Raw genomic sequence first — 25,522 nt, 5'->3', positions numbered from 1 at the left:
GTGTCTGGCGATAAACAACTGCTGGTGGTTACGGAAGTGGATTTCGCAGGCATCAAGTGGCATGGGGCTGCCAAATTTGGCATTTCGCCGTCCAATCATACTTCCCCTGAAACTTGTGACCCCACCTTAATTAATCGTTGAAACTTAATTAATCCGGGCGAGCGTGATTCAGTTAATTAATCCTGACCTCGGATTCAGATTCAATGAATCGCTAATTAATCGCCCCGATTAATTACATCACTGGTCTGAGGTTAGCGTTGATGAGGCTATGGTGAGGTACACTGGGAAAAGCACCGAAACTGTGCATATTCCTGCAAAGCCCATACCAATTGGGTACAAGGTATGGGTAGTTGCTGACTCAGGATACTTTCTTCGATGGTCCTTTCATGTAAAGGGTAGTGGCCCCGTCGGATACGACGCATCTTTATACCCAGAACTAGCTCCAACACAAGGAATTGTTATCGATCTCCTTAGTCGACTGCCAGCTCCTCCATCTACAAGTCACGGCTATCACTGCTTTATGGACAATCTTTTTAGCACACCTGAACTATTCGAATTCTTGAGGTACCAAGGTACTGCTGCTACAGGTACTACGCGTCTTGGGAGGATTGATAGCCGCAAGATGGCAGAGCTAAAGACTGAAGATAGATCCAAGGATGTTGTCGCATGGGGTACTCTCTACGTAAGGAAGCATAAGACTAAAGACGTCATGCAGTTTGCTTTTAAGGACAATGCATTAGTACTTGCTATAAGTACACGCTTTACTGGATTCGAGCCTTCGATATGGAGACTACGTAGACGACCTGGGAAAACGTCCACGAGTGCTAAAACTGCAAGAGTACCCTTCGAAGGCGAACCAACAAAGATGCTACAGATCCCACGTCTTATTGATGAGTATAACCATCACATGAATGGTGTTGACAGCGGTGACCAGTTGCGAGCCGAGTTCGAGCCACCTAGGAGAATACAGCGTGGTGGGCATCAAGCATTGATGTACATGTTTCTCTTAGGTACGCAGTTCCCCTGTTGTAGCATCGCCCTTGTTTCTTAACATTGTTAACAACCAACTAGAGGTAGCTGTCACGAATTCCTTCTTACTACAACGAGAAGGATGGCCGAAAACCTCGAGGCTTAGATGCAAGGACCAAACGGCTTTTCGTCTAGCTTTGTGCAAGGAGCTGCTTCTCCAGTACGGGAAACAAGTCGCTCTGCAAAATTCACAGGCGTCTTGCATCCCTGAGGCCATTCCTATACAAAATGCAGGTGAGATACACTCAAAAGTTCATCGAGACAAGCGTGGTTGGTGTGCTTGTTGCTCCTCGAAGCGGCAAAACTACGTCCTTGGGCGTGCACATGCACAAACTGTCGTGCGGAAACATAACGTTCGAAGAGGTTGTTTGGAGTGCGGCGTACCACTCTGTGACGATTGTTGGACTATTTGGCACTCAAAGTGACTTGTATTTGTATGGATTTACCATGTATATCTATGTACCGGTGGCCCACTTGTGTGGTTTTTGGTGTTTCCGATTGGTTCCCCGTAAGCGAGATTGAGGTGGTAACAGTTTGGCAGTCAAGGAGATAAAGGCAACCGGAATTGGGGGAACTGCAAACACAGACAATCGGGCATCGTAATGGGGCTCAAAGTCCGGACCGAGACGAGGGAGACATCAGGAATACTTCCCCCAAAGGAAAGGCTCAATGTCTGGACACAACTTCTCCAGGCAGCCATCAGCAAATGTCATCCAATGTGCCGTACCTTGCCTCTTTTGTTTTCCTATCACCCCTGATCTGTGTTATGCATGGATGATGCCCCACCAGCGGGCGGGTCCATGGAGTCCAGACCAGCCATGGTACCACACCATGAAACTGATTCCGTCCTATCACCGCCTCTTGTGTGTTCAGCGCTGCTGATCCTGTTGGCTCAACCTCTTTTATGACTCACAGTCCAATCCAGTTTTTACTTTGGTTGAGACTGCAAAAGTCCAGAGCGCAATTGGTCCTCTTTGCACCTATCTTTGTCCGCCTATGAGAAGAAGATGGACAGGCTGACGAGATTCTGGAGATCACAAAACATGAAAGGGTTGGAGGTGCAGCCCTTGCAACGAAGATGGAGATCCCTCCGTTTGGATTCCACACAAGAACACAACAGGGCACCGTTCAACCACCAACCGATATTTTCCCCAAATACGGTAAGGTTCTTCTTGTGCCTCGTAGAACTGCAAGCCTTTCTGCCCCTCGTGGACTCTGGACCGTTGCGTGTGGCCAGGGTGCAGTGGTGGGTGGATGTGTTGGCACACAATCCAAACCAGTCGTTTGACAGCACGGTTACCCTATTTCCGCCTGTGTCACAGAGAAAGTTGCATGCTGTCGAGTGAACATCGAACATTGAAATGATTTGCTGACACGGTGTTCGACCCGCCTTACATGGGCAACCATTGCTTATTTGATTGCGGAATGTATTTACCAGAGACGTCTGGTATTACAACGAGTTCATCGCCCAAACTCTAACACGCAGCTACAGGTGATTTGCTTGCAGCAGCAGGGCAGATTGCTTTGGGTTAAGCCGGTAAGCTTGAATGGCGACTCAAGTTTACGACACGCATTCACTCCACCGTGACCATGAGACATGGGCGGGTCACTCATGGCATGGTAAATTCTCATTGTGAAGTTCGACGCCGCAATGCCCACATAGTGTCTCAAAAACGCCACAATGATTAGCCCTTCCCGCAAACTTAAACGCTAATTAGACGTCGTCTTGGTAAGGCAAGCGTACGAGCAAGGATGGCTACTGTCGGTGCACGCTGAGTGCAGCCACTAAGTATTGTGTCACGGTTTGCGATGATTGCTAGCAGCTTGTGACCGCCGATAGAAGTGACTTTGTTTTGTGCCTTCTTAACATAGCACGTAGGTTCCTGGCGACATGATGGGTGATGGCGAGCCAGATTTGCCTAATCCAAAAAGGATCCATTGTACATGCTGAAACGCTACGAGTTCAGTAAAGAAGCGGATGCTCAAACTTGTTGACGCTGGGGAGAAGATTGTTGTCAATTTTCTTTGCGGTAAGGAAGGAGTCTTGAGGGCGGCGGGGAAGGTTAAAAAGTAGATCCAATAAGGGAGGTGCTCTACGGAGCCTGACTGGCCTGTATGGTATGGGAGTTGGATGAACACTACGTTGTTCTAGAAAGCCTCGTCGTGTGGATGCAACAGAGTACTGACGACATATTCGACAATTAAAAATGCCAGCTCACAACGAAACTTGGCCGACTGGTAGGCTTTTCAACAGTTTCTTGTACGAAAAGTGGGCGCCGAATGCCGCCCAGAACCTCGAGCAGCAGAGACTGCTTGTTCAGCCACCTGAAAGCGAACTTTCAGGTGGCTGTTAATTGTGGCTAGCCGTATGATTCTCAACCTGGGGGAAGGTTCTAGAAACCTCTTGGAGCGGCATAAATATATCACTCCACTGAGCCCTGACGAAAGAAATTCGCAGGCCGACAATAATGGACGCAATTCAAGCTTTGGCAACGCAGGTGATGCGCGAGTTTATGAAACTCTGCGATATAGGTGATCATAGTATCGAGTCTCTGAATCAATGTATTCTCGATATGACCACAGTCGGTGAGTAAGATGAAAGTCAAAGAATATTCTACTTTTTTGATTAAACAGGATGTTGACACTGTTCAGTCCATACGGTTAGAGTCGAGCGTGGAAAGGGAGGTATCTTAGCCCCTCTGCCACGAAGCATTAATATTGCAGTTACTGCTCACCCATCTAAACGAGGATCGCATACGGAAACAAGCCACCTGGGTAAAAGGAGCAAGACGAGTTTGTCACCCCACGAAGTATCAGACTGAGTTTTAAGCATCGATGCGATATGTTTCTCTTCCCCCGGTGCACTATGTTGACAATGTTAGGTCCAACCTCTGCCGTCCAGGCGATGGATACCGTGTTACGGGATTGCGCAAAGCTGAACTCGGAACGTGGCAAGATTAGAGATAAAGATCCGAACATAGGCAAAATCAGAAAACAGAACAGCTTGATTCGGGAATACGCCGACGAGATTGCTGGGTCAACCTTTGATGACGCAGTGAAGAAAGTTAATCTGGAGAGCGCACATTTCGTGTGCAAGGATATGCAAGTTCGGTATAATGAATCGATATACTGGGATATTATCCAGCGTCGCGCGCACGATTTGGACCCGAACAAGTTGCAGACACCGAAAGGTCCCCCGGATGGCTTTTCAGTCGCAGAGAAGGATGCGGCGACAGAATTATCAACGGCACTCGGTCTGGGAGGCAGCCCTCCCAGTCAAAGGAAGTACCGCAGGCATTGGAAAAATCTCGCAAATTGGCGAAAGTCGGGTGTTGATATGATTCTGTTCTATCGCACAACACAGTTTGATGAATTTTGCCTACATTACTCCGAAACGGCGAATATGCCTCTAGACACGAAAGTGCTCGAGTTGGAGCAGAGCTATGGCTGTCACATCAAGCAACTTGAGGAGCGCGTGATGAAAGAGGCCCAGGGTGATATGACCGGGAGCATATGGCTGCACCAGCCATCAATCATGGAGAAGATAGAGATTCCAGAAGAACGTTGGAACAACGTCAACAACCCGTGGCTTTCAGATGCGGAAGAGAGTAAGTACCGATCGAGTCATGGGGCATTTCAGGCGCTGGATGGTAAGCAAAGAGGAGAGAATGGCGAAAATTCGGACCAATCTGTCTTCATCAGCCTCATTCCTAGACCTGAAGAGCTTGTTCATGTCTGCCCTATTGTTACCATCCATAAAGGAGACTATTTAGGAATTTTCTCGGGAAACATTCGATACTCGGATGTCTTCGACAAAAAGTGCGGCGTTCGTGGACCAACGAAGAATCTTTGGTTAGACTACAGTCAGGCCACCGGCGTGCTAAACCAGATGAAAGTATCGGCACCACAGGGGACCGAGAATGTGCGTCTCGAATGGGAACTTATTGACTTTTCGGTGGCATCAAAGTGTCACCAAGCGTGGAGGGTTGCAGTTCGTGCTCTCAGGACGATTGAGCCGTTTGAAGAGCTTGTCCGGGCCGCTGGTCATACGGAGCAATATCTGATGCATCAGGAGCCCGCTAACGCAAGAAAAGGCTTTTTATCGGAGGGATAATGCTAATTCCATTGCCAGACAGCGATCATTTGCGTTTCATAATTATGGTAGAAAGCTACAGTAAATAGATTGGTGTATGCTATAGAAAGGTTGTGTGAAGGAGTCCAACTGAGTGCGTGGACGGAGAACTCTCCAGCTTCATTGACAACGGGGCGGCGGGAAAGCCGAAGTTGACGGCCGCAGTAAGGCCGCCGCTCCACTTGACACTTGATCCAAAATGCATGGGGGCTGGTCGGCGGCTTCGCGGGAGGCTTTCCCGCAAGTCAGCCATCTCTTAACCCTTGTCATTCAGCCTTACCCTTGTCCCTAGTCGCTTGGGTGTCCCAAGGTGAATTGGGCTTCACGAGGACCGTCTCCATGACTCGACGTCCGAGTCGATTCACCTTCACCAGCCTGGGCTGGCCAATACGGTTTGCGTTGCGTTTCCGGAGTCGATATACCGTGTTTGCCATCTTGTCTTGTGCTGGGAACCGCCGCATTGATGGTAGCCAGTGTCCGGTTTATATACTGGCAGCCCGCGCTTTCGTCCAAAATGGGCCAAAACCAGTTCCGGCAGCCATAATTGGGCAGGTTGTGAACATCACTAGGGCTACAAGAAGGCTGTAGACACGTAATGAGATTTTGGTACCAACCACTCTGTTTTCTTCGTGAATGAGTATAAGTCCAGACCATGACTGTAGAGAACTTTGCAACTGTGAACCGTCGTATTGAGGAGGCACGATGGACCAAGTACTGTGGAACCCCAAGCATACGTATAGCATCTTTGTGGTATCGAGACCCAGCGCACGGTGGGGTCAAAGGCCCTAAAAACAACCGTGTCGAAGCCATTAACAAAATGTTTCGCCAAGAACGTGGTTACTCAAGTACGGGAAGGCGCCACTATCAGGGCGGCCGAGATCCAAGACAACCTTTTACCCGATGGTCGCTGATGGTTGGCACGAGGCTCAGGTTAAGCTGCCGGATATCTTGGCCGCAGTGTCGTTTGCAATTTCCTGGCTGTCGAGTCCACTGACGGTCCACTCAGCCACCTGAAAGTACATTTTCAGGTGGCTGAACAATGTGGCTAGTACGAGTCTCACCAAGCAGACACTTACAGCCCAGGCAGGAATTGGGGTAAGAAGGGTCGGCGGGAGCTTGAAGTTCTGGCTTCGCCACTGTCACAGACAATCTTGCTTCAGTCAAGCGCCGAGTTTGGTCTTCTCTAGGCAGACGTAGTAGCTACTTCAAACTGAATACTGTCGTCGATTGAACCATTGAATAAAAAGGGGCTGGTCTTTTGGATGATGTACTGCAATATTTTACTCACCCTCAAGTTTAGCGACCTGTGCCACTAATGGGATTATTAAAGTTCGGTAAAGCACTGATTCGCCGTAGTTTTGCCGCGTTTCCTGCTAATGACAGCCCAGCCAGCAAAACTTGTTTGCCACGAAAAATACTGCCGTGGTACAGTACTACCAGCATTTCCCATAGGTCACACACTGTGCAGGCACCTACCCCATCTTCTGTCTTCTGCAGGGAGGCCATGGCTAGAAGGGATCTCGAAGTGTCCTACAGTGTCCATCGCAACCTTATTTCAAGCAATGGCAGTGATTTATTGACAGTCCAAGAAAGCTTTCACAGCTCCTGCTGTATCATATCCGTGACTGTTGTCCTTAAGGCTGTTATGGTTGATTTTGGCGTCGATTCAGCCATTGCGGAAAAAAAGTCTGCAAGACACTTCCGTGTACTGTAAGAGAGCATGTTCTTTCTGCCCTATTGGAGGTGACTCCACCGGGCGTTAATAAATTGTGTCTGTGTACTGTAAGACCTCAAGCATCCAATGCCTTTGATGCTAGTTTGATCGTATTTTCTCTCCAAAGGCCCGGTTTGACGATGCGTCTTGAGGCAGCTAGTTTCTTCAGCCAAAAGACGACTTGCCTTTTTGTATGTGTCGCCAGTGTGTGGATCCTGCACCCCATGGGGTGTGTTTAGTCGTGTCTTTAAAATCCGCCAGAATGGCTAGAAGCCGCTTCTCAGCAGCCTGTTTGTTGGCTTTTGTACGTATTGACTTGAACAGATCAAAAATGGTATGGCGCGATTAACGCCAGAAGTGGACGGATGACTCGCAGTGAAGTGCGTGTCTTTCTCCTTACAGGTTGTGGCTCATTCCGTACTGTAGCAGACGTATTATAGTTGATGTTGCTCTTTGGACGCAAGAATCTACACCGATTTGGCAATGACGTAACTGTGGGAGATTTGACAGTGTGCATAGCGACAATATGTACTGTATGCACAGTTTCCAACGGAAGAACTCGTGCCTACGTACTCCCACGCTGGGCAGATGTCGCCCAAGTCGTCACGTGCGTTGGATCCAACAAGCCAGCTCTTCTGTCCCGCAAGCGAAGTTTTACGGGCATTAATTGAGTAGAGGGATTTCGCTGATCTCGGATAACGCTGCCTGCCAGTCCTAATCAAGCCGCTATCGTTTTTTTAGCGGTAGTGGCACCAGGTCAGGTCTGATGGTGTCGTAATTCGGCTTCCTCATTATTGACCCCAAGCGCAAATCAATCCCGCATCATGCCGTCCAATTCATGGCCAGGTACGTCGGACTATAGCGCAACTTCTGGCACCTGGGGTAGCTTTCGCCTAGGAAGCTCAACTTGGCGCTTACACTAGACACGCTGTATTGTGTGTGAACGGGAAGTGCTCGAATTGGATGTTTAAAAGTTTTATGATTGCCCACATCGGCTGCACGACAAGGCGACCGCTCCAGTGCTATCGTGCATTTCTGATCTAGAGCATATAATTCTAGCCAACAATGGCTTCGGAAACCTCACATTATTGATGAGCCATGAAAGCCATTACAGTCACAACCGGAGCACATAAGTGACACACTGCCTTCCGTATGGTGCAAGGAGAGAGGGAACAAGTAAGGCTCAAACTGGATCATTTACAAGAGCATGGGTTCCGCCACCGCCGATAGGGCGTACTTCCCGACCAAAGAGCTTTCATCCAACAATGGCCGCGCAACACTGCATTGACTAGCCATATAAGCCACCCACCAGATTGGTGGCAAGCTGAGACCAGAGACCAGCCGGCTTTAGCACTCTATACCTTCTCTGAAAATGAATCCGCCTTCAGTCAGTAAACGAGATAGGACAAATGACAATTTTGCTAGAGCAACGTTTCGTTTTATGAAAAGATGCGACCAATTAAGCCGGCGTTATGGTGCGGACGTTTACCTACTCGTGCGGCGGAAACAAAAACACTACGACTACAAGTCTACGGATGATCCGTCGTTTCCCGTCTCGTCTCCTGATTTGGTGAGTTGGCAAGGATATACAAGTCCTACCCTATACTAACCATCGACCTAAAGGAGAAACTGTACCCGCCAGTCATTAGAAAGACTGCATTAGACTATAATAACAGGGATTTGGGGCAGGAAGCTGTTGGCTCGAAAAGCTCTGACGGAGATGGAATTAGACTCCACGAAGTTGCTACATAGGTTCGACTTGCTAAATGATGAGCTTTGCAGTTTCATGCACTGTAACGTGCACCACCCCACTCGAATGTTACTATTTCGTTTCGTGCCATGCATTACGGACAGTTCCAGTCTGCTCCTTCTCCAGCAGCAGATTAACATGAGTCTCGTGCCGATTATCGGCGGCCATACTGTACCATATGTGTAGCTCTGAAGATGCGGGCGTTTAGCCGCTCTTGCGATGATCTTTGTCCTGGAGCGTGTGTATCCTGCGGTTCATTCATAAAGTTGTCTAAAAAGCCGCGACATGTAATTCGCCTTCCACTATACATGGCTGCAGGTTAACCCAAGTACTCTGTAGAGTGTCTCGAGCCATAACCCTTGTCCCTTGGGGAACAGCATGGTCTAATCAGGTATATGACGAGGGGTGTACTGAACCGTCGATTGTACCACGGCAGGTCCGACAGAAACTAAAACTAAGCCGTGCGGGCCTGCGGTCCCGCCGCATTCCGCCCGCTACTGGCAGCCATCCATGCTGCAGTAGCTCGAGCAACAGTTTTCAGCCACCTGAAAGTTCGTTTTCAGGTGGCTGAACGGCCGTTGGTGGGCTCCGTAGCTAGGGTTCCGCAGTGTCAGCGCATGAATGTCAGTCCAACTAGCATGCCACACAAGCCAGCCAGGTTCGGCAGAGCGCCTCCCTTAATCAATCTTCATCCTCCCTCCTTCCAGGCCACCCTGAGACCCTTCATTACCCCCCCTCCCAGGGTCAACCATCTTAGCATCCACTTCTTTATTGAGCTTGGAGCGTTTCAGCATGTTCGATGGCGCGTTATTTTCCTTTTTCTGTTTCTCAAATCTGACTCGCAATCACCCACAATGTCATCGGGAACGCCCGCTATATGTTTGGGAATGCACAACAAAAAGCCACTTGCTATCGGCGGTAACGAGCTGCTATCGATCAACGGGAATCGTGTTACAATTCCTAGCGCACCCAGCGTGCATAGTGGAAACTTAAAAGTTTGTTCTGCACCGCCTCCAAAATCACCCGCCTTTCCCAAGGGCGCAAGCAACTTCCAATTTTAGCTGTACGCCGTTATTTCCGTGCTGTGTTATCACAGACAGCAACGTCAAAATGGGCTGACTGACGTGTTGACAATCCGTCTCATAATGGCCCATTGATGGCAAGCTTCTCGGCCATATCCGGCTTGTAGGAGCATCATTGGCCAGTTCCTAAAATTGCCAACGTTTGGGGGCAACATCAGTGCAAGGCGGCCTCTTTTTGCTCCTTATCCTAGCCTGTTGGTCCTCAATCGGACCTGTCAACGCGGCCCCCAAACCCGCAACCCATCAAATGCAGCTTTCTCCCCTGCAAGACATAAAGCATTCTTCTTTGTCTACCGCCGACAGAAGTCGACTGCCTGGAATCCTGACGCTTGTGTGACACATCCTTCACATCGTTGTGCTTGCGTTTTCACAGGCTCCATTCGCTATTGTAAATGCAGAAAATAAATGGGTAATCGTGGTGAGTCTAGTTTAATGTTTCGCAACTGACCATAGACGACCGATCACAAGGGCTCCCAGCCAAATTAACATGTTCAAATGTGCCTGAATGGGTGTGGAGAGCTGTTTGGTAGCGGGCCTTACACCAAACCCTGGCGACCAAAACTGACTTATGGGCCATCAGTATTTAAGTAGAAACTCAATCCTCCTCAGAGTCAACAATCTCGACGACTCGCAATTATGTTGCCTTGTATTCACGTGCCTCGGGATGTAATAAAGGTGACTGGGGACGGTCGTACATTGCCTCGTTTTACTACGGAAGAAGTCGAGAGAAGATTAAGTTTCGAAAAGCTTGATCGGGAGCATAGATTAAGAAACCGAGCGGCGCGAAGGTGAGGACTACGGCGGTCGGGGTTGGAGGCTTTGCTAGAAAATGCCGAAGCCTCACTCCAGCTCTCCAGCCTAGTACTGGCCCAACTAGCTCGACAAGAGAATGCTCTTCTCGAGCTCCCAGGAAACACTGAAACCTTGGAAGCAGTGATGAGCAAGCGGCAGGCTCTCAGGACGGAGACTAAGGAGATATTGCGCACGGTGCTGAGTGACATCCCTGGCAACTGCCCATAAATAGTGTTCCTTGAGCCGGAGGGGATGCTTGTCATTTATTTCGTTGCTTTCATTATCCGTACCAAGGATTATAGTATCGTCTTAGCATTAATGAAGCATGATTCCGAATCTTCTGCATCCGTTGTTGCGTTGAAACCCCACGTAGAGTGTAGCGCATGACAAACCTCAACCAAGCGAGTTGGTGGCGGCAGCGTCCTTTTCCCTGCGTTTGCTGCACACCCGGCCTTCCAACAGCGCTTTGGAGCCGTGGGACGGCAGGCGCGTGATAACTCACCATCCTCTGGATAGTTGCTGGGTTGTGGTGCTGTCAGGCAGAACCTCGATGAGTGAAGCTCATGCCTACAAACCCGTCTGGTCCTCAGGGCTTGGTATTAGTCCCACTACCCAAGGAGAGCCATCCCCTTTGACATTTTTCCCCCTGTGCATATCCGACTGCGCGTCCTTCAGGTTTTGGCGAAAGGCGGCAGGGCTGGCCTAAATAAGCGCCCAACCCGATTGCGCTAGCCAGGGTTTCCTGCTGTCCGGTTCCTGCTAGCAGGAACCGCTGGCTAGCCCTGGTCCGCCAGCACACGCCACCGGCTATCCGCACCTGGCTGGCATGTTTCCCATGCTAGCATATATATACCAGCCAGCAGATGCCAGCCACACCCGCACAGCCGGGCTTAGCTGTCCACGGTCGGATACCACCCACATGCTAGAAGGAATAATCCGCTATCCGGCCAAGGACAACCGAAAAAAGGTGCTGTCCTTACCCGGCAGGCACTTAATATGGCACAGCACATCCTGCACATCTGGTCCCAAGGGATATCCTGTTAATTGTTTTTATTACGCTTGCGAATTTCTACCTCTTCTGTGGCCGCCTTTCCATCACCTGTCCATTTCGGAATTAAACGAATGGTGTTTGTGCCGTCAGATGTGACTCGCTGAAAACATGTCTCTGGGACAAGTGCTTTACTATTGCTATCGAATAACCCATATTCTTTTCGCATGTACTTTTTTGCCAGCCTCATGACCGCGGACGGCTCTGTTGGGTCCACAGTCACCTCGTCCTTCACTGCCCAATCCCCATTCTCAAAAAGCTTGAACTGTACACGAACCATTCCCGGCCCCAACGGTTCCTACTCAATGCGTCAGCACTAACTAGTCCGAAGCATAGAAGCAAAGATGACACTCACCTGCGGTACATGCACAAGTTCTGTCCCAACCACTGTAGCGTGATCATTGGATTCTCCTGTCAATGATTCTTCATCCGTGTTCAGCGCTCCCCTCACCATCGTCCCCAAAGTACTGTTTTTGATTTGCGGCCTCTCCACTGCGGGCTCTTCCGCCCTGTCGTGTTCCCGCCCACTTGCGGCCATGGCCGTCCTCTCTATCTCTGTGAGGCGCTCGATCCTCGACTGCAATTCCTTCTCATCCTCTGTAGCATCAGTTATCTTCGTTCGGAGCCGATGCAGGCATGAATCGAGATGATCAATGGTTTGTCTGAGCTGCAGCTCTTTCTCCTTAAGCTTATCAACCACGGAATTTCGTTCCCTTTCCTCTGCCGCCATTGTCGCTGCTCGTGCTTCTTCTTCCTTGCGTTTAGCAGTAAGCTTATCCACCAAAAGCTGTAGTCTTTGTCTTTCCTCCTCCAGGAGTTGCATCTCCTGCTGTTTCTCCCGGTTCAGCGCTGCAAGCTGGTTGACGTTGTTCTGTTTCTCAATGGCCTGCTCAGAGAGCTCCAGCAATCTAGCCTCGTGGTCTTCTTCCTGAAAGTTTGGGTTTTGTCGATTGGTCGCGACAAGACTAAGCCGTATTTCTCCGCTTAGGTCGGTCCGCCTCTTTTCTAGCTCCCCAATTTGAGACTGCCTCTGTTGTACATCATTTTGGAGAGTTTCAAGTCTGATAACTTGCTCGGCCGCTGCTTGCCGAAGACCTTCCAGCCTCTCTCGAAGTTCCCGGTCCTCGCTTCTGGCTGCATCAAGGGTGCTTTCCTGTGTTGCGAGAGTGCTTTGCAGCCGCTCGACATTCTCTAAGCGTTCATGCTCCTTCTGTACGAGAAGTTCCAATCGCGACTCAGTCTCCGCCACCCTGCCTCTCAGATCCTCCAGTTGTCTTTCGTACCCTTCCTCGACTGCACGTTGTTCTGCGCTCAGTCGTATTAGACGGGGATTTGTGCGGTGTTCAAACGCCAGGCCTCCGTACGCAGCTTTCGGTACTTCGGGCGCCGCGTTAACGTCGTCGACAGAGAGGCTGATGTCTTTGCCAAATAATGCAAAGTACATAGATCGTTGAACGAATAGTGATGACAGATTCGGGTTTTGTCTTGGAAATGCACCATGGAACACATCTAAATACATGAACTCCTTGTCTCGGGCCAAATCGTTTTTCATTGGCTGACCACTTCGTTCCGGAGGTTTGCCATGGTCTTCAACTATATAACATTCCTCGGTTTTATCATTTGCGATAGGTTGCGCGCTTGCTATTACTTCCGCAACTGCTGTGATGCACGATTCCATGTCTTCATAATCGAACTCCTCGGGTTTGCGCGCAGTTGTTAGCAGTCGGCGAGCGATCGCCCGATCCGGATTGCTTTGTAGCAGCGCCTTAATCTCGTCGGTCTTGAAGCCAAGCTTGCGTGCGAAATGCGCAAATCGAAACAATACGTCCTCATCAACCTGCGTGGTTTTCCCACCTGACTTCTTCGCATTGACCTCGGCTGGCATAGCTGGATGTTCGCGCAGCGCATAAAGCCACAATTGCCTGTACAATACGTCAAAATGCTCTGAGCCGCTTCCACGGACCAACTTTGTAGATTGGCCAGAAACTTGGACCAGGAATCCGCCGCCAATTTGATCTGCCTCCGAATATGCAGCCTCCAGCTCCATTCGGATGGTTTTGTCGCTATTCAGACTTACCAACCTCTTCATGCAATCAGCCGCAAGTTTGATATAGTTGATGTCGTTGAAGAATCCACGGAGGGATGGGATCAGGCGCTCGGTAGTGGCGGAACATATCTTTGACCAGATCAGTTCCCTTTCTGCCTGGCTAAATGCGCTCAGGATTTCGCCGCCGTGGACCCGGCCATACAAACCCCGAGCATCTTTCTGGCACGCACCAGGGGCCTTGAGTTCCAGTGCCAGAACTGACTGTTTGTCGAGTCTTTTCATTGCTGCTTCATTTCCGTCAAATATATCATCATACCAAAAGTTTTTGATATGTCTCAAATAAGCAACGAGTTCCTGTAAATTAGCATCCCCACCTCATCATTCAAGACCATTCATAGCTTACTTCATGGCATCTCATGGATATCATTTTGCTGACCACGCTCAGTCTCAGTCCGCAGTAGAGCGCAGGTATGGGATGAAATGCATCAAATGCTCGTGAGAACTTGGGGTGGCCGGTAAGTTGGTCGAAGCAATCCTTCTTCGTCTTTGAGTCAGGCAAGGTAGCAAGGCGCGCCAACCATCGCTGCTCAAAGTGTGGCTGTTCCTGTCCAAATATTCCTTGATATTCGCGTATCTTATAATAGACCTCTCCGTCGTCTAATTTTCTTTCGCTCGCATATTCTTCCACTATGTCTCGTTTCGCCTCATTGCTTATGTCTGGCTTGCGTTAGTATTCTCTCTCCAACATATTCCGGTAATATTATGAAGCTTTCAGACCTGCAGCAAATAGATCGACGACCCAACGTACATCGGATGATCTAAAGACTTGCTTAACAGCCTCAACACGATCTTCGCCTCGGAGACAGTTCAATCGAAAATTCCGACGGAAATGAAGCGTTGGGTAATCCCGACCATTTGACAGGAGGCTGTCTTGGGACAGCCCCGAGGCGGATAGAGCTTCACGCAGATCGTTCTCATCAATTACGGCAGGTATCCGGTTTTGCAGCTCCCCAGGGTCCAGGTCACGCTGCAGTCGAAAAAGGCTACTCAGCCGCTTCACATTTTCGATGTTTGGCCCGTCGGAGTCTGGAAAGCACAGAGTATCTACTTCAATCCGGGCTGTTCCGAGATGTTTAAGTGCCTTTTCAGCTCTAATGCGGCGTGATACAACTCCAAGGCCAGTGTTACGCATTTTGCTGTGGAATTTTCTATTTTCACAGATGCTCACCTACAGGAGAGAGGCAAAAGGAAAAAAGCGGCCCGGGGGGGGGGGGAATGACTTTATACGTTGCTCGTGGAGCCAGTTTTGGCCTTCGTATATTGTCCAATACCAAAACCTCACAACCCAACACTGAGCCATATTCGTCTATAAAAAAGCGTCACCCCTCCAAATGATGAAGCCTTTCACGTATTAGTACCAACAATCATCCAGAGATAAAGACATCGCAAAAACGCATCAATGGCTTCTGGAAGAGATTCGCGAATTGATCTAGCCAGTTTGACATCAAAGTCGAAAACTCACCACCTCGACACGAAGAGTAACGCCGGGTTATCTAAGGAAACGCCGGAACCTGATCATTTGAAGAAGTATAACCCTAGTCTCCCGTCAATTCCGCAGCAAGACGAGCCACCTCTTAGCAAAGCCACCAGATCCGAATCGATGGGCCCTAAACCTCTTTGGGCCAGCTACACCAAACTATATAGTCTTCAGTTTGGGGCGAGTGATTACTTTCCCGTGGCTGAGCAGAAACGTCAAAAGAAGGACCCCAACCCTGACCAAAATCCTGTTGTCATTATTAAAACATTCACTGGTTCTGCAACTCATGATAATATTCAGGATATAAAAAGAATCAAGCATAAGAATTTCGTTTCTATAAGAAACATCTTTCCTGTGGGGAGTGAAATTTCCGTTGTTTTTGAGTTTATGCCACTCTCACTGTCGGAGATCGCTGGGAACCCGCTCATAGACGACCTACGGTTGGCATCCATTTTGGGACCGGTTCGTAACAACTCTTTTAGTCCAGTGAAAACCTCTACTAAAAGTATGATAGATTGTCGATGGGTTGATGTATTTGGATAAAAATTGCCTCGAACACACCCGACTGACATGTTCCAATATACTAGTCGATACTGCTGGTAACGTGAAACTGTGTAGGTCATGAAGCGGACATAGAAGTACACTCCACTAATCGAAGCAGGGGCGCAAGATCACATCCAGGGCGGTCCGGCCCGTAGAAGGCACGTACAGAGTCTGCGCTCGATAACTTTGCAGCTGATACAAGGCTATGTCGAGGAAGACGGACTTGATGGGCCAGACAGATCAAAGCAATGCCCGATCGGACTGAAGTTCCTCGCCGAGATGGAGCGGGAATTGAGCGTGGATTCTCTCAGAAAGGTATGGGCGCCAAGACTCTAAGTAAAACAGGGGCTAACTGTTCAAGCATCCACTGCTACAACTTCCCTGGCACAGAAGTTGCCTTGTTGGTATGACATCTCTGGTGCATATCTGGGCTTGTCGTGGATACAAACTTCATTGTTAAAGAAGATGAAAAATTTCCACCATGGAACTTTATTTGGTTTATATCTAGATAAATAGGTTGTCGTATTTTAGAATCTAAGACAACTCTACAAGGGTTGATATTCCGTATGAGCCAAATTTATATTGCTATGTGGGAATTCTCGCAGGAGGGCTACCATGTCGTCACGGAAAGCACCATCGGCAGATACTGTAATTGTGTTAAGGAGTGTTTCACGATAAAAGGCCTTGTTGTCTTACCCGATATCACGGTTCGACTCTTTGGGCGCCACTCCGCAATTTCTGTCTGAAAAACGGTTCTCAGAGGTATTTTACCACGATATACAGTGGCTCTGCTGCCAAAAGGTGTCTCACAAATGTCTTCCGACTCTGAATACAGTGAGATGCGGAGGATCTGTGAGATGTTGTTAGAACACATGCATACATTCAGGCAATTTGGGGAACACACATAGTCTCCATCCAGTTTATCCTCCGCCAAAGCTTCGTTTAGTAGTTGCTCGGCAGCAATACCAACGTCTGCAATATATCAGCAAACATCAAATAATTTAAAACCTGTCTTACCAAGTTGTTTCATTTGCCAAACGAGGTGGATCCGTCGAATTGGTGACTTGTGACTGTGGTGGTCATGAATAAGCTTCCGAAGATAGGGCAAGTGAGCAGCAATGCCGAACCCAGTGGCCATCATAACGATGTTTTCGTATTCATGAATTGGCAACTGCTTGCCGTGGGGACCACTGAAGAAGACAATACTGGTTGTTGGGCCATAATCCGACAGACCGAACAGGTCCTTAGTGAACCCTCCACCAGGTTCGATGAACAAATCCAGATGGTCTTGGGGCTCGTTGGACCAAGACGTCACTGCAAATGGATGCGTTTGTGCAAAGGACCATAGACTAGCCCCAGGCACCCAAAGATTTATGTACTGTCCAGCTTCCACCTTTAACGGCTTACGAAGGTGTACGCGCACCTTGATCGTGTGAAGATCATACGATATGCGAGCTCGAGAGAGACCTAGATTGTTGCGATAAAAGGCAAGCAGCGACAAGGTGACACACGTTACGAGAAATAAGCCTGCTCCTATGTATAGGTAAATTCGCGGGAAGAAACCTTCAGGTGGTATATGACGCCAAATGGCGTATGCAAATACAAAGGCAAGGAGCTGATGAGTTCGCAGAGCAATTTCGTAATTGAACTGCCGCAGTGCCAAGGGAATTAGCTGGGCGCAAAGTGACACGATCGCCTGGTAGCATCAATATTAGTATCTAGTAGGTTTAGAATCGCGACGTCGTACTATCAACGCGAATAAATCGCGCGGTTTTTCCAAATCAAGTTTTTTCTGAGCAACTGCCGCAAAAATAGCATGACAAACTGCAAGCAAGAAGGCCGCACTTCCTGCAGATGCATGAAAACGTCGACATGAGTGTAACGATAGCCCAAGCAGGTCAGCAAGAAAGCTCAAATGCGGTGCAGCAAAAACGAGGAGTAAGTTGACGACCGAAAGTGTTCCCGATCGACGGCAAACCTGATCAATATCGGGCAGAGGAACCAAGATACATGATATGTTGATGGCGAAGTAAACCAGCAGCAATAAGGTATCGCTGCGGCTCCAGCGGCCGATGTACTTGCCTCGGCGTAAAATAGTTGGATAGATGAGATGTTCAGATGTCAATCTGTGTATAAATTTAACAAATGCATGAATTGGTGGAAAGTCCCCTAGCTCCAAAATTAGCGGGCAGGCAGCCTTGGTAAAGTGGTAGATGGGGAGACGAAGAATAAGCAGGAGAAAGAGAGCACCGAATCCAATAGAGTAAATCAGTGTAGTTTCCATTATTGCCATGATTGACAAGAAGGAAGTTTGAAATAAAAAGGCCGGCAGCCTGACACTCTATATACGGAGAAGGCAGTGTTTAAGGCAGCCCACATCAATTTCTTTTGGTGGAAGTCCCAATACATACAGTACCAACCCATGTCGATCCACATGAATATTTCGAGATCGACTTTTTCGACAGGTACGGCCAAATTTAGCCGCTGTGTCAGGTTGCCACTGGAGCCGCACCATTTGACTACTTCGGCGTCCATCGACTGAGTTTACTTAGAAAGGACAAGTCACCAGCAAATTGGGGAAACCGGAAATATTAAATGTATACACGATAAAAAGAAATCTATTGCCACTACAAAATGTTTTACCCGTTCATATTCTATTTTCCCACCATGTGGCGATGAGGCTCATCGGCACTCAATGTGGATCGGAGAAGGGTTGTGAAGGCGGCCTCGGGACATCTTGACATAGGGAATCCTGCAACAAAATCCGTGTATACTTGGCGCGCCGGAAGGCTAAAGGGGAGCGCCGCTCCAGTCGGAGCCTACCATTCAGCATTCAACCTAAACATTGCTAGATTAATATAATTCTCAATCTCGTCCGATTTCATCGATGTTTCTGGACCTGTCACTTCTCATATTTATTAATGCTGGAAGCTAATGTTGCGTAATTACTGTACCACAGCAGAAATAGACTACCTTCTGCGAAGTTAGACACGTACAGTAAATGCGGGTGGAATACGAGAGGTACTGCGCAAGCGCTTGGTTCAGCCAGAAAGTGCTTTACATCACAACGTGAATTTGCCGTGGTCTCTTTTAGATCGACAAATGAATTCTACGAGCTGGTTGTGTCGTCAATTAGTGGAACAATACTTAATGCCGGAAACTGCTTCGTTTGCAGAAACTTGGGCTCAGCCAGAACGAGCTCGATTCAATTTCACAAAGGGATGTTCATTTTTCGCCGCGTCCCGCTGTTGCTGCTGGAACAGAGTTGCTGAAGCCAGAACAGGCTGATGAGGAGGCCAGAGCCGATCTTGTTGCAGACCTTTAAAACGTACTTTCCCCTTGCTTTTATTATAATAATATGTTCCTGATCTGTTGCTAAGACAATATGGTCGACATAAGCAACGCCGACGACTCTCACAACTTCAATGAGCAGCAAGTGCATGGCTACCAACCAATTGGGTGTGGCTACAACCATGAGATAGTTACGGAAGTATATGTAAGGAATTAGGCTACCAAGGGGTGGTATGCGTACAAGAATTTTCCGGGCCGGATGTCGAGAATAGGTTGAACTTGGTGCGGCGGCTTCGCCATCATAATTCAGTAAATGTACTAGGCATATTCCGCGATATAAACGACGTACACAGGGCATCTGTTACTTTCGAATTCATGTCTGTTGTTTTAATCAACTTGTGTGACCAGGCACACAGACACGTTAAGGTAATGAGCTGAGGCTGGCGGCCATTGTAGGGCAGGTGGGTACTTGGTCTACCATCGGTGGTGGTAATTGTTGTTAACTGATAATAGGTATGCCATGGTTTAGCTTTCCTTGTGAATGCCGAACTGCAAAACACGATGATTAACAAGTGTTCTGGCTGATTTGAACGGCAGTGTGAAGATCCGTAGGTCTCCCCCACCACTCCTTGCGGAACTCACTAATCTGCTGCTAGGTGTGCTACCTTGGTGTGAGCCATGCCACCATGCTCCGCAGCTGCTAGCATTCACACAGCATGTCACGTTCCCATGGAAACTACACCCAAATATGGTAGAAGACGAGACCAAATGGCCAGAGGATTCTGATGCGATGAAATTTTTGAGAAAACTACCGTATGCAACCTCCATGTCCGATGTCGTGAAAGTAAGTGCAATCTACAGGCAGAGTAGGCCCACGCAGGCTAACTATGGCAGTATGCCCTGCTGGCGCTTCCTTGGAGGACGGACCATGTGAAAGAGCTAATAGGGCTTGCACTTTGGGAAGGCAATACAGAAAAGTCTCAAAAACAATAATGGAACCAACTTACCGAAAACCCACAAGTAGACCCTACAAAGTACCCCGTGCTACTCTCTGATGAATAGAGATCGTTGTCCCAGAGCAGCTAGAGTGGGTTAGCGTCCTTCATGGAAGCCATTCCTAGTGGACCATTTGTAGCCTGGTTCAGGACATAGTGACCCATCGCATAAGCGACAACGGCCATCAAGGCTGCCGTACAGTTGTATCGTCGCATTATGTGCTCAGGAACAAGAAAGAGGAATCTTCCAGATCGAAGGTATGGACATAATTCATAAACTTCCAGCATGACCTCACAAAAGTCACATGACAAAAACGTACATGGGGCTCCGCTCTGTTGGTATATAAGTCTAGGCATCTGCCCCTCGCAGAGCGGCTAAGCTTACACCAAAATACCCAGTTTGAATGTAAGCAAGTTATGCAACAAGGCCAGCTTAGTCAATCTTACCCGGATAAGATGCTTTTGAACTTGCCGACAGACATCCTGTCGTGCATTATTGAACATGTATGTAATCCCTTTACCTGTCATTGGTCCATCTACGGATGACAGCTAAGCAAAGCGGACCGGAGACAAGCGTGATCTCAAAAGCTTGTGTGAGGCCTCGAAGGCTCTTTATGTTCTAGCAGCGGCGCATCTTTATGGTACACATGAAGTCCTCCTGCGAGCTCCCGACGAGCATTATTTGGATGAGGTGGAGGTGGAAGGATTACTTCGAGCTGCCGAACGATCGAGCGACCTCCTGGCACGTGTAACCAACCTACGGATATCAGCCCCGTTTTCTGAAAGATTAAGGCTCCGCTGCGTGCACGATGACGTTGACGATGAGGAGGTGCATATGACAATGGACCACGATGATAACGGACAAGATCGCTCTTCGCTGCAGCTGCTTAGGAGTCGCATTTTGCAGAAGCTCCAAGATGGAAGACTTCAGAAATTCACGTACGTCATGGCGTGGCCGCATGGCCGATTGTAACTGACAGCGATGGCAGCTGGGACATGGGCGTATGCGTCCCTCAACAGCTTCTCGGACAACGTGGCTATGTCCTAACCCATCAGAATCGCATTCAGCATCTCCGCCTCGTGACAGACGCCAACTGTGCGTTCAATTCCCAGAGCCCAGCGCTCGCCCTCCAGGAGCTGAAATCTTTAAAGGAATTTCTTGGACAGGATTACGGACATATTCTGACTTCATCGCACTTGGCCTGGCACTGCAGCAGAATGCGCACCATTTGGAAGCCCTGCAGCTCGATTTCATCGACTGGGAGTTAGTCAAGGAACACTGGGATGATATGGATGATGATATTACAGATTTCTTCAGATTCGTATTGAGAGTACGCCCTCAGTCAACTGAACTCCGATTTCCAGCCATGGAAAAACTGTCGCTGTCTGGTCTTGATCTAACATCGCACTCATGTGGAGTTGCATATGCTGTGAATGCTGCATCTCTGCGGTCCGTTACTATTCGCCGATGCCCTGGCTGGGAGCTGTTTCTGCAACAGTTGATAGAACCAAACTGTGCTCTTAATATAACGTCACTAGAGATATATCAGCCAGTCGGATTGCTGGGTATAGCCGAGAATGAGGAAGAAGAGATTTTGCGAAACTTTTTGGAAAGCATTAGTGGGTTAGAGAGCCTTTATCTCTCCCTGCCCAGTCCGACGGATACAAAGGCCTTGTGGAGAACGGCGGTGCGACACAAGGCAACTCTCCGACGGTTCATTTACCACGCCAGAAGCGTGAATCTTGACGATGAGTCTGAGCTATTTGAAGAGGAAATGGACCTCAATGATATGGCGCTGTTGAGTGACTCGTTTCTGGCTCACTTGAGCGTCGACGAAGATTCTGACGAAGAAATGAAGTTTGAAGATGATGCCTGGTTCACTGAGCAGTCCCCAAACCCACTGAGTGAGCTGACTCTCGAATGTATCGGGCTGGCGTGTCATCCCCGCCGATTGGTATTTGCTCTTCTTAGCCTTGGTCACGTCGAGTGTGCAGTATCTAATTTGGATTTAGAAAGAGGTTATAGAGCCCTTGTCTCTCAATGACAGTTTACAGGTCCTTCATATTAGGCAGTCAGGGCCAGACATTAGGAAATTTGGATCTTCGGTCTTCCACCAGATCCATTTAGACGATGTTACCTTGTTTGGGGACTGCTCGGGCCTGGGACGGCAAGAGATTTGCGAAGATGGTATGCTAGGGTGGGTGGCTCGGCAATCAGTCGTGGCTAACAACCAGAACATCCTGGTCACGACAATCTTGTCTGATGACCTTCGCCAATTTGCGGATTGGGCTTTCGGGCCTAATGGAGTTGCGTCTCTCCGTTTGTTAGCATACGGAGATTTCTCGTGCCGAGGGAGGTTCGCGGATAGCTGCTTCATGTTGCGCAGAGCCTTCTTGACAAATGGCAACCAGAGTCCGTATCAGTTCTACTTTCAAGACGTGCAGCGGGACATAGACCTTGACGAGCTTCTGGATCGACACGCCGAATTTCTCGAGGCATGCCCCACGAATGCTCTTCTTCTGGAAAGAGAAGTCTTCAAACCTCGATCCACCCGGCACGTGCAGCTGGAGCTCTGCACATTGGCCCGGATGTGACAGCTCGTATGAGACGGCGATATGGGACTTTCATGAACTAAGGTATGGAGTAGGCAAACTCTTTACATCTATAAGAGTCATGCAAGGTAGTAGTGATGGTAACGACTAAGTAAGCTAGGCTAAATGATACAATATGAATGAAGACAGCAATGAACGAGAACGTATTTAGGCACGTGCAAAACACACTTGCAAAATGCGTATGCGAAGACAGAGTTCCGTGACTTCGCAAAGCATGGCTCTAAAATTTTTACCTGCGGTCAAGCGCCGGGTCACAAACGGGACACTTTGTGTCATCACCATTCTTCAAATTCGACAAATGTTTGCGGCGGAAGTGCTTGGACAAGTCACCCGAGGCGTGGAACTGATGTACGAGATCCTCCACGGCCACATCCTCTGGAGTCAGGGTGAGTTCTTTGCCAACACAAATGAAGCATCTTCTTAGTCGCTCGATGACGATTTTCGCTGGTAGCCAATACCCACAGAGACGCACTGAATCCTTACTGTACAAAATCTAGTAACCAACTATAAATTCCTATCACCACCTGGTTTTTTTTTTTTCAGACCACCGTGGTTAACTCCAGAGCTCCCAGCCGAATGGTGGCCGACAAGGAGTCCGTTGTAATGATGGCGGATCAGGACATCTGCACTGTCACTTCACCACGAAATGAATGGCGGAGATTCTTCGAAATAACGTTATATCAGCGATTTGCTCAGATCCTAGGCAATGAGCGAATAGCGAGAGAAGGCAGCAGCGCAGTGCTTGCATATTGGTACGCTGAGAATTGAGCACAGCATCGGCTTTTTTTCTTTGCTTGGTTGGTGATCGTCGCGACTTGGCCCGCGTAGAGTTGTATGGGGTTCCGACCTAAGACTTTTGGACCCGCTACCGGAGTCGCCTGGGTGGGTCGTGGAGCACCTTGATGCCTGCTCTAACCAACATCATCAGGGCTCTCGTCGGGCTTCCCCTCCTCTTCATCGAAACACAATCATCATGCTGCTGTCACACTCCTTGCATCATCTCAAACTTGATATACCTGACTACGGACATGTTGTCAAAACATTCGAAATTCCAGTCCGAATGCCTAGACCAAGCCAACTCTCTCTTTTTTACTCGCCTCCCAAGGGAGATCCGTGACCTTGTCTACCAGCAGTACATCGCTATCGATGCCATCGCAGATGGCGTCTGAACGAACCAGCCCGAACACCTGTTTCTCAACGAGGACAAACCTTACGAGGGCCATGGCATATCATTTGAAGCTAGTTGTCAGAAAATAATGTCGGAAATGCGATGTGTGAGGCGGCTGCGAGAGGTGGCCATGACCTTCTACTCGCCTTGGAATTTCCGGCTCCAACTCGCAGTAAAAGGCCGTCTTGACTGGGCTTGCGTCCAGAAGATTCGCCTTCAACTCCGTAACGAGGACAGGTTCAATACCAGTGGCGCAGAGTTCACCAAGAAAGCGATGTTGCGGACGAAAGAGCTAAAGATTTTGTATATTGACTGCTCTTCATTCAACGAGGCGTCCAACAGAGCAATCGAACCCAATATAATCATATCTAGCGCGGATTCCAGTTCCCAGGACGACGAAGATGAAGCGGATTGGGAAGTCTTTGCAAAATTACATTGGATAGAAAACCTGCTCGCTGACTGTGGCACGCAGCTAGTAAGGCTAGAAATGGTGGTACTCGAAGGCAAAGGCCGCTATCCAACGTTCTGGCCAGAGCAGGTCAAGCAATATGTCAATGACAATGTCGAGGTGATAGAACTAGACTAGAAGTATTCTTGTGGTTGGAAGAAATCACCCGAGGCTGATGAAGTGGCCCTTTCGGTGTACAAGTCCGATAGCATCGGTAACACAACACGTCTAATTGATGTCGTGAGAAGTGCATTGTGCTCCAACGAGATCACTGCCGGCTCGCCGGAGCTCATGGCCATAATGAAGCAGCTCCGCCACTTCCAGTGGTCAGCGCCGAACTCGGCTGCCGAGCTCCAAGCCACGCAATCCCTATCACCCACCGTAGTAACCAAAGTGCAGCCTAAACACACTCAAGGAGATTAGTCAATGTTTGGTACGCGTTACATTGGGCATGTGTTTCTCCTCGCGTTGACAGACATCACAACTCGCCGCTCTTCAACAAGGTGATGCAGCATGTCCGTCTCTCCGAATTTGCCCAAATTTCACGATGCCGCCGAAACGCAAGGCCCTCAAATCTACCAACCCCAACATCAACGAATGCAGCAATGGGAAGAAGGCCAAGCCCGCCGCCGCCCAGGAGGCACCCCTTGAGCCTCAGCTGCAGGATATCCTGCTGCAGTCAACTATCAAGCACAGACAACAGCGCTGGGCAGAAGTGTCGGGCTCTAAAAACTTAGACATAAATTATCAAATTGCTACCCAGAATCCCCGTCTCGCGTACGAGTTCATCTGCATTTGCAACCCACTTCAAGGCCGCGACGGCGCATATAACGAAGAGAACGAAGCAGAGGACGATTGCGACGCGAGTGATGAAAACGAGGAGCCCAACACGCAAGCTTGTGATAAGGGCAAGACATGTCCATGCGGCAAACCGGCCGCCTTACTCCCCTCCCACCCATATACCATGACCAGGGCTGGCCTGGCGAGATATCGCATGGCAGGGGACATGATGAACCTTCGCAGCCCCGAGGCATTTGCTATGTACACATTCAATGATCACATGGCCTATGGAGCGCTCGAGGTCGTGCAGAATATGCTGCTAGACTTTGAGGAAGCGTACAAAGCACAGCAGTGGCGTGAGGCCTGGGCAGTGGTTGAGGCCATGGCGCTATTTATGCTAGTGGGTGAGGGTCATACAATGTGCATGGCCGACGACGGAGAGATGATCGAGAAGACGGTGGCGCAGATAACTCGGATGGTGCTCGCAGCGCTGGCGGTCCTGGACGGCAGGGCCCAGCTTGCGGACGATACGGACACTAAGAATTTGGGCTGA

At 49.0% G+C, this 25,522-nt stretch overlaps 5 protein-coding genes across 5 annotated transcripts; 3 read left to right on the top strand and 2 right to left on the bottom strand.

Moving 5' to 3' along the window:
• Positions 1-268: 268 nt before the first annotated feature.
• On the top strand, positions 269-5,143 carry VFPPC_01934 (transposase IS4 domain-containing protein; the record flags this gene model as incomplete). Its single annotated transcript, XM_018281673.1, has 3 exons — positions 269-1,010; positions 1,072-1,263; positions 3,912-5,143. 3 exons carry the CDS (start codon positions 269-271, stop codon positions 5,141-5,143), a joined length of 2,166 nt encoding a protein of 721 aa, XP_018138700.1.
• Positions 5,144-11,539: 6,396 nt separating this feature from the next.
• VFPPC_01932 (incA protein domain-containing protein) lies at positions 11,540-14,786 on the bottom strand (the record flags this gene model as incomplete). The annotated part of the gene is made up of 4 exons (XM_018281671.1): positions 11,540-11,845; positions 11,903-13,948; positions 13,998-14,311; positions 14,372-14,786. 4 exons carry the CDS (start codon positions 14,784-14,786, stop codon positions 11,540-11,542), a joined length of 3,081 nt encoding a protein of 1,026 aa, XP_018138698.1.
• Positions 14,787-16,219: 1,433 nt separating this feature from the next.
• On the bottom strand, positions 16,220-17,967 carry VFPPC_01930 (ferric-chelate reductase; the record flags this gene model as incomplete). Its single annotated transcript, XM_018281669.1, has 5 exons — positions 16,220-16,320; positions 16,371-16,524; positions 16,579-16,646; positions 16,692-17,370; positions 17,422-17,967. The coding sequence occupies 5 exons, from the start codon at positions 17,965-17,967 to the stop codon at positions 16,220-16,222; spliced, it is 1,548 nt and encodes a 515-aa protein (XP_018138696.1).
• A 2,997-nt stretch (positions 17,968-20,964) lies between these two features.
• Positions 20,965-22,555, top strand: VFPPC_01929 (hypothetical protein; the record flags this gene model as incomplete). The annotated part of the gene is made up of 2 exons (XM_018281668.2): positions 20,965-21,921; positions 21,974-22,555. 2 exons carry the CDS (start codon positions 20,965-20,967, stop codon positions 22,553-22,555), a joined length of 1,539 nt encoding a protein of 512 aa, XP_018138695.2.
• Positions 22,556-24,736: 2,181 nt separating this feature from the next.
• On the top strand, positions 24,737-25,522 carry VFPPC_01928 (hypothetical protein; the record flags this gene model as incomplete). Its single annotated transcript, XM_018281667.1, has 1 exon — positions 24,737-25,522. One exon carries the CDS (start codon positions 24,737-24,739, stop codon positions 25,520-25,522), a length of 786 nt encoding a protein of 261 aa, XP_018138694.1.

This window comes from Pochonia chlamydosporia, chromosome 1, assembly GCF_001653235.2.
Source record: "Pochonia chlamydosporia 170 chromosome 1, whole genome shotgun sequence".
NCBI classification, from domain to species: domain Eukaryota; kingdom Fungi; phylum Ascomycota; class Sordariomycetes; order Hypocreales; family Clavicipitaceae; genus Pochonia; species Pochonia chlamydosporia.
Note: the sequence above shows the minus strand (reverse complement) of the source record. Positions and strands in the feature narration are given on the sequence as shown.